The sequence below is a fragment of the Manacus candei genome, unplaced genomic scaffold (assembly GCF_025592945.1).
Source record: "Manacus candei isolate 608988 ecotype Guabito, Panama unplaced genomic scaffold, ASM2559294v1 h1tg000053l, whole genome shotgun sequence".
NCBI lineage: Eukaryota > Metazoa > Chordata > Aves > Passeriformes > Pipridae > Manacus > Manacus candei.
In genome coordinates, this window is record NW_026138101.1 from 4,826,171 (window position 1) to 4,840,992 (window position 14,822).

Below are 14,822 nucleotides of genomic sequence, written 5' to 3' on the forward strand. Positions count from 1 at the left end.
AAAAGCAGGAGCCCTACATGCACACTTCCAAACACGGAGTGCTAGGGTAAGCATTTAACCCCAATCCTAAATGGGAGGAGAAGGCTGTTTTAGACAAGTTTCTTCCCACTCAGAAAAATAATAACCTCTGTTGACATCAACCTGTCCCAGCAAGTGCCTTTGGCCTTGTCAGACAAAACTGGCCTTCACACAGGTGCTCTCCCACCCAGCACCAGCTGCCTGCTTGGGCACTATCACAGTAGCACTGCTGCTGGTAGCATTTGACAACAATCTCCCTGACCCTCCACAGCCCACAGGTTTCAAAGTACCAGTCAAAACCAGCTGGGGTTGGTTCTGTGCCATCCTCTGTCCCCATGTCCTGCTTGAGCAAAATTCTTTCAGATATCAATCCCTCCCCAAAAGACATTTGTTAAGTTTACTATTGCAAATAAAACAAAGAAGTCAAAATATTTGCACATGAGTCAGTGCATCGCTCTAAGGTTCTCACACCATTCCTGCTGCCTTAGCAAAGCCTTCACAAAACAATTATTAACACTGGCACCGGATCAAAAATCTTTTATATGGTTAAAATAAACCAGGTCGTACATTATCCTTCCTTTAGTAAAATACAGAATAACCATAGCCTGTAGCCATTGCAGAGTGCAGTGCTAACAGTGCACTCCAAAGCACAGAGGCTTTATCTCCCTCTGGCTAGACTATACCATGAAGCCATGAGAGCTGTGCAGGCTTCCAAGGGACAGAGAGAAGGCTTCAACCCCTACCATTTGGTAGAAAGAAATGTTTGCCCCAGTCTCTGCTAATTCCACATCAAAAGCCCCAAATAGGGAGTAAATTCCCACATCCCACCACGCTGCATGTGACTGCAGCACCAGCATCCCTGGGCAGCTGCAGAACAAGGATGGATGCAGCCTCCATGTGCAACAGGCAATTGTGGAGGTGACACCACTTTTCAGTGCTCCCACCCACCCAGGGTGGTCACCAGGGTTATGTCCAGCTGGGATAGAGGGTGCAACATGGCAGTGCCTCAGAAGTCACCTTGAAAACACAGAGGGTGGAACACGGCAGAGCTTGGAGCCTGCAATAGCAGCAGATTCACCTCTAATCAGGGACTCATTAACCCAACTCACAATCCAAGGGATGGAATTGCTTATTTGTATTAATTAACTTCTCAGATTGCAGAGGGGCCAGAGGAAAGGGCCTCAGCAGGGGCTGTAAGAGGCTGTTGAATGCCAGAGCACAGCTGGGCAGCCTCACACATCCAGCCTGCAGGCAGGGCCTGCTGCCACACACATGGAAAAGACATGGTTTGGAGGCACAGGGAACTCACACAAACAAGAGAAGGGGATAGTGCCCTGCAGTCCAGAGGCTGATAAACCTGAAGTCCAGAGCCTGTCCTACCTACAAACCACATCACGGAATCGTAGAATGTGTAAGGTTGGAAGGCACCACTGGAGGTCATCTAGTCCAACCTCTCTGCTCCAGCAGGGTCCCCTAGACCATATTAGGGGTCCCCCAGACCACTGAAGGGTTTCCTAGAGCATGTTAGGGTCCCCCAGAGCATGTTACTCCAGATGGCTTTTGAGTATCTCCAAAGAAGGAGACTCCACAATCTCTCTGGGCAACCTATTCCAGAGTTTCCATCACTTAGCTCCAGCAGGCATGAGGAGAAACCTCTGTGACCCAGGATGAGTGGACAGCACCTGGAGAGGAGGAGAGCAAGCTAACCCAGCAAGGATCCAAGGGGAGAGAACTCCTACCCCAGGGCACTTCCACTTCAGCCAGCCCACAGTGGCCCCCAAGAGCTGGCAGAGCCCAGCACAGGAGCCTGCTGCAGAAAAGCAGCCTCCTTCAGGGACTGGAAATTTCTAGCTTCCCTGCCTCCAACACTGTTGCCACATCCCTTTCACAGAAAAGGTCCTGGACACTTATTCCTTTTCAGCCACTTGGCACAAACACTAGCCAGGGCGCTTTCCAAGCAAGCCAGAGAGCATCTCCCCAAGCAAAAGATGTCTTGGAACTCAAATGCTTCTTTGTCAATAGCACAGGAGGACCTGTGAACTCCAGCTCACTGCCACCACTCCACCACACCTCCCAAAAGAGAAACATGCTTTTAAAATAACTCCTCTATAAATCAAGGCGCTAAATAAAGCCCAGGTTAAGGTCATGTCCGGCCAAACCGGCTTTCACTGCTGCTCAGCTGGGAGCCACTGCAGGGGCTGGAGCACAGCGAGGGAAGAGGAAAGCAGCACATGGGGATGGGATGGGCTCCGTGGGCTGAGCCCTGGGACAGGAACAACCCAGCGTGGTCCCACCCGGGGGGGAAGGGGAGCAGGGAGAACCCAGGAGGACTTCATAGCTGGCAGAGGGCTTAGGTCTGAACAGGGCCAGCAGTGAGTGGGGTGGGTGGGCTGCCCTCCCTCCCCTGCATATCATCAGAGCCACAGATGCTGTGAAACAAATAAAGCAATAAAGTTGTGGCAAAGCTCTGTTGCTCAGCCCTAAGAGCCCTTCTCCATCACAAACTGCAGCAATACCAGGAGTCAAGCAGAAATGAGGTTACCAGTGCCTGGGCAGAAGCCCCAAGCCTGGACTAACAAGCAGGCAGCAGGAAGAGCAGACCAGGACCTGTTACAAACCTGCTCAGGAGACACATCTACCTTTCCTCATTCAAGCAGCTGCTGCAGGATGTGAGACGAGCCTATCAGGAGGCATCTGGAGTAATCAGGAGCTTCTTAGGCTTTTCTAGGTGCACAGATTGAATTTTCTGCCTACCTTTGTGGGCATGGAGAGAACGACATAGCAGCTCCAGCCACTGGGAACTCCTGTCATGCTACATTTCTTTCTGACTCAGGACTCAACTTTTTCCTCTTTGGGACCTGCTGCTCACCAATTAAGTCTGAACTCTGGAGAACCTCCTACAGGTTTGGAGAACAAGAAGTCAGCCTGCCTGGGGAGCAGAGAGATCATCCCCAGGGCTACACACACACACTTTGCACAGCCTCAGAATACTTCATGCTCTTCAAGCAAGAGACAGCAACACAAAAGGCTCAGGATAATGCAAGTTGGTGCAGGGAAGGGCTGCAATGCTACTGGACCCATCTGGGCCCACGAAGCCTTGGCAGCATTTTCCCTACAACTCACCCAAGCACTTTGCTAATTTTGCCTAGAAAATGCTGAGTCTTCCCTGCTGACAGCCCAGATGCTGTCTGTAGACTCCTAAAAAACATTGTTACGGTGAGACCAGACTAACTGTTTGACTAACCCACGACTTATGGCGGACAACACTCCTTTCCAGCAGGCTGGTCTGGCCCATGTAGCACACCGAGGATTCATCCCGCAGCAGGAATTTAAGCTAAAGAACCTGCAGCTCTGCTCTCAGAAACCTAGACCCCCAATCCGAGCTGCCCAAGAATGAGAACTACATGTCCCAGAGTGCCCTGGCTAAATGCAGAGCTTGGCAGAGCAGGGAGCATGGCTGGGCAGTGGAGCAGAGCCCGGCAGGGCTGCGAGCACAGCGAGAACACCCAGCTCTGAGTCACCGAGTGCCTCGGCTCCCGCTCAGCAGGGAGGCCGTGCCAGGAGCTCCCACAACTTTGCCCTCCTTCTGCTGGCTGCCCGGAGCTTGGCCACGTCCTGCACGCACCCACTGTCTCCCCTCTTGCCCAGGTACCAACAGACACTGTGAAGGCAGGAGAGAAAAGACCAGAGTCCGCAAAGGTGAGGGGAAGAGATGACCCAGGCCTCCCACGCCCCAGACTGCAAAGTAGAAATAACAGCAAAACTGGGAAGAGGCAGAGCTCCAAGCAGCACAACACAGAGCCTGCCCATGGCCCCCAGCCAGCTTTGGGACTGGGGGAAAAGGAGCTCACAGCAGGCGCTGAGCAGGGCCGGGTTAGCTGGTCCCTCCGCCAGCAAAGGCTGCCGTGCTGCGCCGCTTGGCTGGGGCTGCTCAGCTCTCAGCTGACGTGAGAAACCTCATTTCCAGTAAAAACAGACCTCTGGGCTTTCCATGAAGCCTTTCCACTTTCTGACACAAAGCTGAAAGCCAGGCCGCTTTGCCTTTAAAAACGAGACGTTTCTCTGTTCAAAAAGGTCTTTGGCTAAAAGCAAGGCTTGTTTTTCTGACAAAATTTGAGATTTCCCACTCCATTGCTGCAGGGAGGAGAACCCTCCCAGCCCCATTTCCTGAGCCGTTCTAATCACAGCGGCAATGAGTTCAAGAGAGAAAAATCTTCCCAGAGCAAGTGCCAGCTCCCCCCTCTGCTGCTTGCTCTGAGGCTCACGGGGAGGCTGAGAGGAGGGCGCCTGCCTTCAGTAGTACCCTGCCTGCCTCTGGACAAAATAATGCACTCTTAAGTGGTGCAGTTGTAGAGGTAGGCATTCCCACTCCTGTACTTACAGCACCTTCCTGTGAGATAACCAGGAAAGGCCCTACCTGCTCTTTGGCCTGTTGTTTTAGGCTTTTCAGGGAGAAAAGCAAAGCGCCCAGTTCCACTTGGGAGGCAAGTGTTTGCAGCCTCACCCAGGCCAGCTTTGCTCAGGGGCTGTACCTCCAAAAGCAAGCTGCCTTCTGCGTGCCACCATGGCATCCCTGGCAGAGGGCACGGCTGTAGCCTGGCTCGGCTCCCCTGCCGCTGGGGCAGGCAGGACGGCTCCGCAGCCTGTGGATAAACCAGCTCCTACAGCCTTGCAGGGAGTGGTGCTCAGCAGACAGAGCTGGGAGAATCATTTCCAGATGCCTCCCTCTGTTCTCCCAGCCCTTCTCCGTGTTGACGCGGCTGCGGCAGCCAAAGCAGCTCCTACTGGGCAGCACACGGGATTATCATTCCAGGCACTGCAGGAAAACAAGCGCTTGGAAGCGATTAACTCATGATCTCTCATTTAATTAAACAAAGGGAAAAATGATGTATTTGCTTTTCAGCTCCGAGGTCCCTCTTCTGCGCATGCTGTAGGTCTGGGCTTGCGCAGCCGGTGAAAGGCAGGCCCAGAGCTGGGCGACCTCCCTGCCAGCCCAGGTTTGGTTTGTTTTCACTCAAGGGGGACATCCCAGATTGCTCTGGAAATGAAGCATGACCTCCTGTGAGCTTCGAGCTTTGGAGCTGGTGCACAGCTACCCCTGTGCTGTCCTTATGCTGGAGCAAAAGGCAGGGAATAGCAGATGGCAGGGGCAGCCTGGTCCAGGTACATCCCTGGCTCTGTGCCGTGCTGCAGGTGGCCTAACACAGACATTATCATATGGCAACATGACCAGTCACCTGAGCCTGCCCTCCAGCCCAAGACCCCTGTTTATGTGGGCCTAATACAGCACCTTCCTCCTTACTCACCTTACTCCTCTCTACCCTTTCCTTTAGGTTTTCATACTCCAGCTTCTCTGGAGCAGACCCTGTGTACTTTCTCCTTTGTCTGTGCGACACCCAAAACATCAGAAAAGCTGCTGACAACTCCTGAACAGATTAAAGAGGCCAAAGTGGGGATGACCCACAATGCAAGAAAGTTTAGCCAGAGAGGGGCCGACCTGGGAAATGGAGATAAGCCTTTCCTCTCGGGGATGTGTCCCGCTCACAAATGAGCTCTCAATGAACTGAGCAGGAGGTAGGTTTTATCCAGACCAACAAACGAGCCTGCTGCCAAAGACCTGTTACTTTCTATTAGCAATAGATCAAGGATATGATATAGGTGTTTAAAGGGCAGCTGAGAGAACGGATCAAAGCCCTGTCCTTAAAGAGACATCTTCCAGCTGAAATGAGGGCCCAGAAGATGAGAAGAGCTGTGTATAAAACACCATCCTACAGCTGGACACCAGCTTATTTTGGTTTAGTTTAATCAAGGGATTAAGTCCTTAATCTGAAATAACTGTCTAAGCACAGGTTTTTTCAAAATATCACTGGCATAGATCTAACCATGCAATTAATTAACAAAGTGGTACTCTGCGTGATGCAAAGCTTCAGGTACTTTAGAACACCCTTCCCAGCAAGAGACTGAAAGAGCATGAGCACGTGGCAGCCGTGGTTTCACTGCCCTCATGTGCCCACCTCCCTGAGACCCCCCAGAATTCTCCACTCCTGCTGCCAGACTGCAGGGGTTGCCCTGGCATGGGCACCGACAGTCTGCCCATGGCACCGTACGCCACGGTCCAGCCAGGGACCTCCACATTCAAAGTGTCATGTTCCTACAACAGGCTGGGACAAAGCTTGCTAAATCCTGTTAGATATCACAGACAGAGCCAAGAATTTCCCAGGCCACTTCTATACAAGACATTGCAGCAGACTCCCTTTCTTTACAGAGCTCTTCTTGCAAATGCACCTTTCTCTCTGCTACCCAACAAAAGAAACTGCTTGAGCTCATTCATCTTATTATTAGCGACAGCATTTGCTCTGCTCTCAACTTCAGGCATTGGCAAACCAACCCGAGCAGTAGCCTAATGTGTACCAAGTAACAGGGCACTCCAGGCAGATGAAAGCTTTGCTTATACCAGCCAGCCATAAAATACCCTGTGTCAGTTCTTCACCGAACAGGTCAGCTCATTTTAACACCTTTTAGTCAGAGGCATTAGGCCATAGCCTACCCCTCGTGTTCAGACACCCATCTGGGGGCATCTTACAACAGATGGGCAGCCGCCTGTGCTCAAAAAAAAATGATAATCCTTCAGCAGACCAGCTGATGAGTGCCAAAAACGATCTCCATGGGGTCACTATTTAGATTATTAGTTCTGTGCCAGCGTTGCACACGTTCTGGGCTCACGTTCACATCTCACCCCTTCCTTTGCAAGGTGCCTGAGCTGCTGGACAGACTCCCATGGGGACTCATGGATTCTCCAGATCTTGTCATCTTCATAATTGACAGTGGATGCCATGGAGAAATGATCCTCTTTTAGTTAAAGAGCTCCCAGACTGAATGTGGGAGCTAGGTCTGTGGTCCCAGTATCCCATAACAGATGAGCCGTAGTTCCTTTTGGCCTTAAACACACTGTATTACCATGAGCTAACGAAATACAAGTCCTGCTGTGTCAGAGGGGAACAGAAACTGCTCTGAAGTAGAGCTGCAATTCCAGGAGGGGCCAGCAAGAGAAGACAGTCAGTGCAGAAGGACCTTCCTTGGAGGAGAACATCCCTGCACACCTCTGATATGAGAAAGGAGCCGTCAGCAGCAACTAGATGCCACATCTGAGGAAGAAGCTGTAAGGAAGGATGAGCCAGAAGGACAGAGCAGGCAGCCCAGAGATGTCCATGGTTATGCCAGTTCAGTCATGGGCCACCCCAAGAAGCATCAGTCAGTGCCCTGCAGGGAGAAGTGCTCCTAGTTTGAGGGACCCAGATTTACTCCAAGACTTTCCAAGCTCACTGGGTACTGAAACACATGTGCTCAAGCTCTCCTGCCCCTGAGCAGCCAAGCCTGGGGCAGAGTCAGATGAAACCATTTCCCCTATATTTGGATACAGCACTAAATGCATGCCTCCTGGAAAGCTAAGTAAATCAGTCAGAAATTCATTGCTTTTACTAAACTCCTGAGTTAGAAAGGGGTGAACACAGGCTTTTAAAGCTACTCCCTTTATAGCTTTTTTTCCCCAAACAGAAAACAGTCTCACGTGTCCCATTATTTCCATACATATCAAAGGAGGGTGGAGATTTAACTAGCAATTTCTAAAAGATCTTTGTGCACAGAAGGGATGTATGCCAAAACGTGGGTGGTTATAAGCCCAAACACAAAGGAGAATACATCCACAGGCATTTTTCCCCTTGATCCATTAACGGGTCTGCATACCAGCCTCCTGAGCATATGAGAGGGACCTTGTTCAAAAGGTAAATGTATTCAGCAAGATGACAACAGACAGCAAACAACCCACATCCTTTAACCATGTTGGAGGCTCAACAGCGCCGGGTTTTTGTTGGGAGGCACTGAGATCTGACAGGCAGCCTCAGGGAAGGGATCCTCCTGAAGGAACCTGCTCAGGAAGCCTCTGCCACGCCCAAGGCAGGCTGCAAAGCTCAAGGCAGACACCTAGCTCAGGTCACCAGAACTCCAGCAGCTCTCCTCCTCTGCACCACACAAACCACTGTGGGGCCACAGCACCACGTCCCACTGGGGGTGACCAGAAGGCCCCATGGAGGCTCCCCTCTACCACATCCACCAGTGTCCAGGAGGAGCACGTGGGAGTCCTCACCTGGTCCCCACTTCTTTTCAGCTGAGCCATTTGATCCTGTTCAAAAAAATGTCTGGCTGCACCAGCTGGAGCAAGGGTTCATCCAGGGCTTCCCAGTCTGATGGCAGAATGGTAAATTTGAGCAGACAGAAAGACTTTCAGATTCATTCTGTGCTGCTTTGATCTTGGAAGTTTCAGCTTGGTGTCCAATGATGCAAAAAATGGGATACGTACGAAACCAGCCAGGAGCATTTACCACAAGAAAGGCCCCATTTTTTTGTTAATTTTTTAATGAAAGACTAGGCCAGCCAACAGAGATGAGGCACTCGGTGTGGCAGAGAGGTATTAGCATGGTCAAACCTTCAGAGTCAATAAGACACGTCCACTCACTTCTCTGAGCTGCTACCCAGGTACCAGGAGTGGTGCAGAAAGTACGGAGCATCCCATGGCCAGAGGTGAGCAGCTTACCCCAGCAGCCTCTCCTTGCTTTATATTGCTGTTCAGTCAGCAACACATCTGATCCTGGTGCTGCTACTCCCTTTTTCAGGCCTTGGATCCATTGAACTCTGCAGGACTGGAACAGGGGGCTCCCTCATGGGTAGGGAGCCGGGAATATGAACAAAAGGTGCTCTTATATGAGTGCCCATGGGGGGGTTCAGTTTATAGTTTCCACAGAAGACACCACTGTTTTAACAGAGATTTTTTTCCAGCACTTGGGTGCTAAAAGGGCCTGTAGCCTCTGTGATGTGACTTCCACCCACATTCGGCACCAGTGCTCAGGTTCAGGCACACAGCCTGTAGGATGGTTCAGGTTTTGAACAGCTCAGTTGCAGACAGGGTTATGTTTGAGATGAAACTAGAAAATGAGGCTCCACGAGCTGAGTGGCTGTGCCTGTGCTCCAGTATTTAGAGGCAGACATGCTGGCTGTCATGTCTGAAGTGACCAGTTGCAAGATGCTGACAAGGCTCTCACATTATGATCTCTTCTGCTAGCAGGGTGTGCCCTCAGGCCAACTGCCCATGGGGAAAGATGGCAGCAGCATGGCCAGAGGGGGTTAAGCTACAGGATGCTGGTTTGCTGAAGATAAGTGCTGACACTCAGCACAGAGTCCTCCTTGGATGCCTGCAGCACCTCACCATAAGCACTTGCTGTCTGGCATTCCCACGTGGTACTAGAACACATTTGGTGATTCCTGGGTGGAGATACCTGGATGCAGCTGGTCTGTCACCCACAGTTAGCCATTATTTTTATTGCTACAATGAGCAGCATGTTCACCTGCCCAGTGCTTTTGGAAGGACTCTGGGCAAAATTCAAGTTGTCATCCCTGTTACCCCAGAGGAGGTGCTTTCAAACCGCTTCCATGTGCTCAGGATTATGTGTCTGGACTTTGTCTGCTTTCCAACATCTTACTCATGGCTTTGGCACAGAAATAAAGAAAGAAGATCCCCGATGCTTAAAGCTCTTTGTGATTCCCAGACTCATTTCCTTCCCACCCTGGGAGAAGACATAACCAGGGGATAAAAGAAAGACCCTATTTTCTGCTGAAACCCATCCTCTCTCCTGCCAGCACAGAGGTGCCACCTGAACTTCTCTGCAGGAAGCACCAAGGCGTGGTGAAGCCCATTCTCTCTCCCATTCCATACCAGGGAATGAGGGCAGATCCCCAGTCACAAAAGCCACGATGGGACGAGCAAGGTAGACAGAGCCCAGCCAGGCTCCTGCTTTGCTCACACCATGGGGTTTCCACAGCTGCAAAAGTCACTTCTAGTGGAAGTGGGCTACTTTGGTCCAAGGTACCTCACCCCATTTGGTGCTTTAGGCATCCCCCAGCTGCCCCAACCCTGTGCACACACACCACCCCAGCCCTAACACTGAAGCCCCATGAAGAGGAGTCGCCTGCCTCACGCAGAGCAGGGCAGCCAGCAGCTGTCCCTTGCCAGACCTCCATCAGGAGCCAAGCCTCCAAGTGTCCTGCAGGCTGCTGGAGGCAATGGGGAAGTCTCTTGCAGGCCAGCAGACTGACACACATTCACTGAGATCCATATTTTTTGCCTGCAGGGTTTGTTTGATTCACTGGGACATCAAAAACTCAAAAAGAACAGCTTGGAGCCGCAGTCACAACTTGGTTGCTCACAGAAACGTGTCTCCCAAAATGCAGACTGGTCTACACAGCACTGAGAACAAACATCTGCCATGCACCACAAGTGTCTGCAGCGTGGTCAGCACCCACTGCTGGGCCTGTGGCAGCTTGGCCTCTGGTTCCTGCTCCTTCCAGCTGCACTGAGCACCTGAGAGGCACATGGTCCCTGCACACTCACAACCCACCATGTCACCTGGACTGGCTGTGGCACTGCTCTACACAAAGGACCCTGCTTCAGACAGCATTTGCATCACACGTTAGGACAACGTGAAGGAGGACCTGAACTGGGGATGAAGCACTTGGGAATCAGAAAGTCACCTCCAGCTTGCAGGAGCAGAGTAGCAGGAGCTGGTCTCTGCCTCAGGCCTCCCACAGCAGAGTTTCACAAGTGCTGCTCCAGCCCTTATGGCAAAATACAGCCCATGGGACTGCAAGGGATGGCCTCCACCCTGCACGGCCCCAAACAGTGCTTTCCTTTGATTTCAGCTTCACACACTAACCAGCATAGACCAAAAATTGCCAGGAACACACAAGGCATGGGGGGAGGGAAATAAGTCTCCTGATTGGGATGGAGAAGTGGAAGAAGTGAGATGCCTGCAGGCCTCCATAGCAGGATGGGAGAAGAGAGCACACCACAGCTCTGACACTGGCATGTGAGGGTACAGAGCACCACAGAATCCTCTGCAGAGTAGCTGGAGGGTGGCAAAGGGAAAAGACATGAGTCTAAGGTTAGCTCAGGTTGCACAAGCTAGAAGTTGGTCAACTCATCCTTCAAGGAAAGCCAAACTTCTCTAGGCTCAGAAGCTGAACTTTTAGGAAAGAGCAAGTCACTGCCAGGCAATGCAGCAATGAAAGCTGCTTGTGCCCCTCACGGACTTTGTTCCCTCTGCTGTGGAGAAGCAGCCCATGACACAGCAGGTCACCTCGAGGACATCTAGGGCTGCAGGGCACACGGATCCCAACCTGAGCCCAGGAGCAAACCATCATCAGAAGCCAGGCTGGTGCTCAGTGGGGTCTCACCACAGGGCCAGCAATCCCTCCAGCCTCTGCCAGCCCAGGGCTGGGCACCTCTGCAGGGCAGCACCAGCGTGGCTGGGCAGGGGACAGCCCTGCAGCCACTCCCAGGGAGACCGAGTACTCTGCTGCCTGCTGGGCTCACCAGCTTCACCCCTCCCCAAACAAGGATCTCCACGTGCAGAACTTGGCACTGGAAGGGAAGAGTCCCTGCCCGGCTGCAGGGATTCTCTGATCCCCCAGATGCCCACCCTGGGCAGGAGAAGCCGATGCTCTCCTCTTCTCCAGGGCTCTGCAATGGGGCAGTGTCCACAGCCCCAGGGCAGCAAAGAGCGAGGGCAGGAGGCGAGCCCAGCATCCAGGCAGCCCGAAAGACAGGGCCCTGCCTGACCTGCCCCATCCCAGCTCCTCGCTCCAGCGCTGCACCCTGACAGGCAGGCACCTCGCAGGGGGTCAGTGCCAGCAAGAGCTCCGTGGTCCTGCTGCCACCGTTCGGGACTGGCACCAAGGGGAACCACCCGAGTAACGGGAAGCGCCAGAGGAGCCGTTTCCCATCCCGGCATTAGCGCCGTGCCCTGGCTCCAGGGAGGCTGCCCCGGGAGCAGCTCCATCCCGCTCAGCCCTGCTCGTGCCCAGGGCAAGAGCCCTCCGCAGAGATTTCCTTACCATGTTCCCGGCCTCCTTTATTGCCCCTCACTTCCAGAGACGGCGTTTTTTCTCTTTTTCCTCCATGTGTGCGACGGGGCGTCTCCTCTCCCCTCCGACGTGAACCACCGAAGCACTTTGAGTTCTGGACTGTAATCCAAGCCCTCACCGCCCCCAGCACAGCTCCAACTAATCTAACTCATGACACTACCGGGGCTGAGCAGGGGACCTCGAAGGTTTCTCTGACAGCCAACTCCAGCGCTAGACGGCAGAGGGGCATGGCGAGAGCAGGGTGCCGCGTCCCCCAGCCCTGCGGGGACCTTGGGGACACGGGCAGAGCCAGAGGCGCTCCCGGGCTGCTCCTTACGGCATCGCCGATAGCCACGGCCCTCGGGCCGCCGCACAGACCTGCTTAATGCAAGCGCGTCGTGGCAGGGAGCTGCCTTCGCCCGGGAAGATCTGAATAGCTGCGAGAGGAGAACAAGCCCACGGCAGGCATCCCGTGAAGGTCTCCAGCTTCCCAAAGAGGTTTCCAGCAAAATACTCCCGCCTCCCCCCCCCTACCCCCGCCGCCTCCTCTTGGCTTGTTTTTCTCTAAGTCCGGAGAAGTTTCTCCACTCCGCGAGATCCTGAGGCAGCGCTGCAGGTTAAGCAAAATGACGAGGAACACGGAGAGAGCCCTCTGAAATACTGTTTTTCTAACTTCTAGAAGGAAAACAGAGAGCAGTGACCGCTTCAGGCAACAGCAACAAACTGCATTGGGATCGGGAGCGAGATGTGGAGACCTCACCCCCTCCCAAAGGAGGAAGTAATTTAACACGGCAAGTTTCTCCACCCCTCCATTAATTGTTTAAGATGGCCAGGGGCCAAAAGCAGTGCCCGAGCACAAGGGAAGGTCACCGAACAGGCAGGCAGCAGCCTACAGAAGTGACAACGGGAAAGGGCAGAGCCACAGAGGCGGAGAGAGAGAGGAGAGAGGCAGGTGCCGCGGGGCATCCTAGGATCTGCTGACAAACAAAGGCTTTGTGTAACGGGAAGCAGGGCGGGAAGTGACACACAGGCAGAACCTTGGAGCCCTGGGCACGAGGTGCAGGGCCTGGGACCAGAAACTGCTTCCCCAGACCAAGCAGTGCATGGTTTTGGCAGCCTCAGGGGGGACTGACCCTCTATCGAGGAATCCACTGCAGTGGTACTTGGCTGTCTCCACTTCTGGGAGGGGTTACACAAACCAATCCATCCTAAGAGGAAGGGTTACTCATATCTACAGCAGGAGGGAAGAACCTCCTGCATGGACAAGCTCAGCAGAGCAGCACAGGGTACTTGCCTGATGAAGCTGGAGTGACTGCTACCAACACCTCTGCTGCCTTGGCTCAGGGGGCAGATTCCCACAGCCTTCCCAAGCCCTGTCCCACAGGGCCAGCAGCAGAGCCCATGCAGGCTGGTCCAGCTCAAGACCACCTTCAGATGCTCCGTTCTCAGGGAGGACTGACAACACTTGGCCCTAAAACCTCCTTGCACATGATGGCCTCACAGCACGTTTCCAGACCTAACCAGCAACTGAGGGTCTGAGCAGCCCCAAAGCCAACCCTTCCATCTACCAGCTGCTTGGTGTGCTGCTGTGTTTCCTGAGGGCAGCAAGGACAGTCCCTGCAGGGTTGCCGTTTGCCCTCCTTAAGGAAAAAGCAGTGCCCTCCTAAAAGGGGCTGTGACACTGGCAGTGCCCAGAGCTGAGCAGCTGCCTCACTGTCAGCACTTGGCCTGCAAACACCCTGTGCTTGCAGAGGCTCTCCCGTGGCCTAGAACAGCCAGTCACCTCCCCACATCGGCAGAGCACTGCCTCTGCAGGCAGTGCCCATGTCAGGTGACACCAACTGCAAATCCCAAACGGGGTGAAGGAGAGCATCCCTGCCACTGCAACAGGGGTTAACAACCCAGCACAGGCACCACCTAGTTGTTATCTGTAACAACTCACTTGAGATCTTAGATCTTGTCTGGATACAGGAGAGACTTTCTTTCTCTGTCATAGTAGGAGGATGAGGAACCTGCCTCCCAGAGCCTCTGACCACAGCTTTCACCATCTGCACAAGGCTACATTGGCACCATGGAAGTATATCCCATTTTCCATGACAACTGAAAGCTCTCCACAAGCTCCCAAGCCTACACCACTCAGGAGAATGCAGGAAGTCGGTGCTGTAGGTATACATTTATAGAGGCAGAGGGGGAAGGGGCTGTTGAACACAGGAGTGGCTTAGAGCCCAGCCTCCCACCTCCTCCCATTCCTACACTGCACTCAAAGCTCAAGAGCACCTTCCCCCATATGGATTTCCAGGCTGAGGAGCCCGAGTTCAGCTCACCCCCATCACAGTCAGAGGCAGTGACGTGATTTCCTGTGCCGTGGCACCGCTCTAAGGGGAACATCTCACTGCTGTTTACTCGTGGCTGGATCCTAAGAGACTTTCTTTTTTTTTTTTTTTTTTTTAATTGCAAAGTGGCCTTTCCCTCTTCTCCTGCATTGTAGATCCATTTCCCACACAAGCACATGGGGGACAGCTGTAGCCAGCACTCCAGTGGGTGTTAGAAAGCCCCTCTTGACTGAGGCTGACAACAATGCTGTGCTTGTTCCCCAGCACAGTCTCACACTGTCTCCTCGCCCTTGTGCGAGGCCTGTGCTTTCCTCAGGGTGGGTTTAATTGCTGAAGCCACTGCAAAAGGCTGCTGTCATCCCTGCTGGCAGAGATCTGGGTGCTCCAGCTTCCCATCCAGCAGACCCAGGTCTTTTGTATGGACTGGGGGGCAATTTTACACTTAGGGAACCTCTTTGGTACCCACCTTCGGCAGCTGCTGAGTATTGCTGAGCAGAATCTGCCCCAGAGGTGAAATAC

At 53.2% G+C, this 14,822-nt stretch overlaps 1 protein-coding gene across 5 annotated transcripts in view; it reads right to left on the reverse strand.

Annotated features, from left to right (window-relative positions):
* The window catches only part of PLEKHG4 (pleckstrin homology and RhoGEF domain containing G4), an 81,993-nt gene extending 69,838 nt beyond the window's left edge, over positions 1-12,155 (reverse strand). For all 5 annotated transcript variants that reach the window (XM_051801729.1, XM_051801728.1, XM_051801726.1 and 2 more), the window contains exon 1: positions 11,962-12,155. In XM_051801729.1, the coding sequence (XP_051657689.1) occupies positions 11,962-11,964 (3 nt within the window). In that variant the 5' untranslated portion in view covers positions 11,965-12,155. The remainder of the gene's footprint in view (positions 1-11,961) is intronic.
* Between the last annotated feature and the right edge of the window lie 2,667 nt (positions 12,156-14,822).